Source organism: Borostomias antarcticus (assembly GCF_949987555.1).
Source record: "Borostomias antarcticus genome assembly, chromosome: 20".
Lineage (NCBI taxonomy): Eukaryota > Metazoa > Chordata > Actinopteri > Stomiiformes > Stomiidae > Borostomias > Borostomias antarcticus.
This window is the reverse complement of record NC_140253.1, coordinates 2,965,443-2,969,821: the sequence shown is the minus strand read 5'-3', so window position 1 is coordinate 2,969,821 and position 4,379 is coordinate 2,965,443. Positions and strand designations below refer to the sequence as shown.

Sequence of the window (4,379 nt, the reverse complement as noted above, 5' to 3'; positions counted from 1 at the left end):
CACACACACGCACACACACACACACACACACGATACAGCATCAGCATCGGCCTTAAAACAACTAAATTCATCATTAACACCCCTTGAGCTCTGACCTTCCTACCCTTCCTTCCCTCCCTCTCTCCTTCCCTCTCTCCTTCCCTCCCTCCCTCCCTCCTGCCTCCACCTCACCTCCCTCTCACCCCCCTCCCTCTCATCCTTCCTCTCTTCCTCCATCCCTCCCTCCCTCTCCCCCTCCTCCCTCTTTCTCTCTCCTTCCCTTCCTCTCTCTCCACTCCCTCACTCCCCCCCCTCCCTCTCTCCTTCCTTCCCTCTCTTCTTCCCTCCTCCTCTCTCTCTCCTCCTTCCCTCCCCCTCTCTCTCCCTCTCTCCCTCCCCCCTCTCTCACCTGTAGTGTGTGCATCACCCTCCCCAGAGTCTCTCTGGCGGCCTGGAAGTTCTCCTTCTGAATGTTGGCTTTGACGCTGGCCACGCCCTCCGTTATTAGGCTCCTCCCCTCGGCGAAGGCCTCGGAGTTGAAGTGGTGCGGCGCGCTGTCATGGAAGCAGAGATCAGGGGGTTTTAACGGTCGCGGGAACACCGTACGAGTTTGAAACATTTTTAAAGTTCTCCGGTTAGAACCCTCTCCCTAGATTAATCTCTAGAGATCTTGGATGTGGAGATGATCCGGATGTGTGTTCTAACGAGAAGCAGGAATATTTGATTGCAACCTGCTGGATGAAGACCTATTGATGAAATGTCTACTTGTGGTTAAGTCATGATTTAAAGAACACTGCACCGTGTGAAAAGAGGTGTATCTGAACTGTAACAATCCCTCAAACTCCCAAATATGTATCAAGGTGATCAGATCCACCCAGATACAGCTCTGTTCATGCAGGGCTGTGAACGGGAATCTTAAAGAGGGGTCAGGAGTTTGACCTGGGCCTCCAGATGGTATTGTCACTACTGGGTGTCACTATTTGCTATTCTTGCACTTTGCCTTCAGCACTAGATCATGCTCTTAGTCACATGTTTTTGAAAGGAGATGCACTTGTGAGGTCTGGCGAGTAGTAGTAGGCTACATTGGCTTTTCCTACCAGTGTTCATTTCGTTGACGAGAACTATTCGTCAACGACATTTTTTGGGTTATCGTCACGAGACGATAACTAAATAAAAATGAATGTATGATGACAAAAACTATGACTATATCTATTCACATTTTCGTCAACAAATAAAAACTAGACTAAAATGGTTATGGAGGGACGTATGGGAAAAGTTCAAATCAGAATGTGGAGGTTCGGGATGTCCGCAGTTGGATCATGGATGTATTAATAGAACGAGTTGGATGCAACCTACAGGGAGCCTGTTGTGTGTAGAACTACATTTGAATAGTACCGTTGCTACACCGGCCGGCGGGAAGTCAACTAACAGCATACGACTGCGCCTGAACTGTTCAGTAAATTACCACAGTTCAGAAAAGTCTTTGTCAACGTTCGCACACATCGGGAGAAAGAAGAGAGCAGACATCTGGATAAACTTCATATTTGATGCAAAGGAAAACAAAACCATTTGTAAATGGTTGACGCTGGCCCGACGTTGGCCCAACGCTGGCGCAATGCTGGCACGACGCTGGCCCGACGCTGGCCCGACGCTGGCACGACGTTGGCCCGACGCTGGCCCGACGCTGGCCCGACGTTGGCCCGACGCTGGCCCGACGCTGGCGCAATGCTGGCACGACGCTGGCCCGACGCTGGCCCGCGCACACACACACACACACCTGTTGACGAAGTCGCGGTCCACCAGGCCATTCTGCATGTAGATCTCGTTGAGCGCCGAGCGGAACTTGGCGGCAGACACCTCTCCGGTCGCCATGGGACCCAGGCAGGCTCGGACCAGCTCCTCAGGAGAGTGACCCTGGCGCGGGGGCAGGGGTCAAGGGTCAACCAATCAGTGTTTGTTTGAGACTTTTGTGAAATGCACTTTGAATACATTCGGAACGCGTTCCGTTACCGTGGGCTTGAACTCGTGCCCGTCGGCCTCGACGACGGCCCGACACACGGCCGTGACCTTCCGGAGGAGGGCGCTGCCCGTGATGCTGACGTGAGTGGAAGCTCCGCCCCCAATGGGTGCGAACGCCAGGACGCCGCTGCCTGGTAGCACGAGGGCCAGAAAGGCCACACCCAACACGGGTGACGTCATCATCAAGGCTGGGAGGAGAGAGATTAGGACTCGGGTTACGACTCTGTAGATAGCATCGTCATCGTGGTCGTCGTCATCCTTAACGCTTATGGCTCGAGACAAGTTGACGCCAAGTACCTGTTGAGCAATGTTTATCTGCAGCTCTAACCATTCAGGATGGGGAGAGGTGCCGAGATAAGCAGGAGATTAAGAGCTGAGGAAAATACATGGGAAATGGCTAACAAACATAAAACCAGTGTGATTAGACAATACTGTACCATCATCAGACTTAGAAAGACAAGAAAGAGACCCAGAGGTGTTGAGAAAATCATTTAATCAAAAATAGTGACAGTTTTAGTTTCCGTACATTCGACCAAAAGTTCAATCAATCAATCAAAAGTTGATATACATTACAGTATATATCATGTTTAGTGGCGAAAGATAAAAACGCAATAAAACTGCGATAGAAACATGCTTGTGTGTGTGTGTGTGTGTGTGTGTGTGTGTGGGCATGCATGTGTGCGTGTGTGTGAGCAGATTCTTTGGGTCTTTTCAAAAATATATGTTTGCTATTACCCAACATGATACAAAGGGCAGGGTAGTTTCTGAAGAGACTGATTCACTACATTCAAAACATTCACTACCAAGGGCTGGACTGCAAAACTCACTGTTACATTCTTACAGTTCAGGTTTGCGTATATAAGATAGATGACATGATATGAACTTGAAGGAATAATCCCCGTAGGAGGAAATTTGGGCATTTCAGCAGTGAGATTGTTTTATGTACAGTATGTGAAGCACTGTCTCTGTTGTAAAGCACCTGTCCTTTAATGAGCCACTAGGCTACTTACTTACTGAATACCTTCCTTTGAGCTGCATTTTTTGTATGAAAGGTGCTATACAAATCAAGTTAATAATAATAATAACAACAATAATAATAACAATAATAATATGAATATAATAATAATAATAATAATAATAATAATAATAAAAGTATTATTATTATTATTAAATTCGACCAAAAGATCTTACAACTTTTGGGCTAAGGTATGCAAACTAAAATGGTCACTATTTGAACTGATTTTCTCAACACCACTAGGTTTTTTTTCTTCTTCTATTTTCTAGGTCTGATTATGTTATTGTCAAATCATTTACCTCATTCATATTAAGATACAGATGAGATCAACTAAATCTAATTGAATTTAAAAAAAAACATTTATCTCCAGTAGAAATCAATTATTGTGAAAATCAATGTTGACATTAATAACATTTGAACAGAACTCTCTCTGAAACATGGTGCCAAATTGTCAAGATTCCTGTGTAATAACATATTATTATATTAGGCCATACCTGGTTATTGTCTGTGTTATAAGATATAACTATATTAGGCCATACCTGGTTATTGTCTGTTTTATAAGATATAACTATATTAGATCATACCTGGTTATTGTCTGTTCTTGCTTTCTCTCTTCTCAGTTTGGGGCAGAAATACCTTCTGAGCTCCAACCCTGTAAAAACAACGACTGGGTGATCTATAGTACGCACATTTATACAGTATGGTAGGGGGTATGGGAGGGTGTGTGTGTGTGTGTGTGTTTGTGTGTGTGTTGAGGGTAGGAAGAAAGGGCAGGGTTGGTACAGGATAATGTGTGTGTGTGTGTGTGTGTGTGTGTGTGTGTGTGTGTGTGTGTGTGTGTGTACACAAACACACAATATTCGGTAGAATTCTCTGGAAAAGTTAATAATTTCCAGGAATGAATCTTAAGTTTGAGTGAGATGTTTTGGACGCACACAGGAAAGCATCACAAGTCGCTGTCACAAGTCATTTGTGTTTTAGGAAAGCAGTTGGATATTATTGTCAAAGGTTACTCCCATAAAACATTAATAATCTCGTATCCCTCCAAAAGAAGTGTCCCAGCAGTTTCCATGGTGATGAAGTGCAACAGTAGTACACAGGTGTGTGCAAAAGCAGCCTTTTCTGCTAATCAAGGCGACCACCTCCGTTTTATGGCCGGACTAGAGAGGTGTGGCCCCCGACAGTCCCAGCAGACCTTGTACCTGCCCTGTAGTTCCCAGCAGGAGTCTGAAGGGTTTCCCTTCTTATAGCCACGCCTGCCTGGTGTGTCGCGTGCTGCTGTCAACAGTGGCATATTTAGGCATGGGTGACATGGGCAGCCGCCCGGGGCGGCATCTCGCAGGGGGCGGCAAGAGGAGCAGAAGAA

The 4,379-nt window shown here is 46.1% G+C and overlaps 1 protein-coding gene across 1 annotated transcript in view; it reads right to left on the bottom strand.

The window, feature by feature from the left end:
• vwa11 (von Willebrand factor A domain containing 11) overlaps nt 1–2,178 on the bottom strand; it is a gene marked incomplete at both ends in the record, with an annotated part of 13,585 nt that extends 11,407 nt beyond the window's left edge. The window contains 3 exons of the mRNA XM_084454454.1: nt 389–533; nt 1,757–1,893; nt 1,990–2,178. Coding sequence (XP_084310580.1) covers nt 389–533; nt 1,757–1,893; nt 1,990–2,178 — 471 coding nt within the window. The remainder of the gene's footprint in view (nt 1–388; nt 534–1,756; nt 1,894–1,989) is intronic.
• Between the last annotated feature and the right edge of the window lie 2,201 nt (nt 2,179–4,379).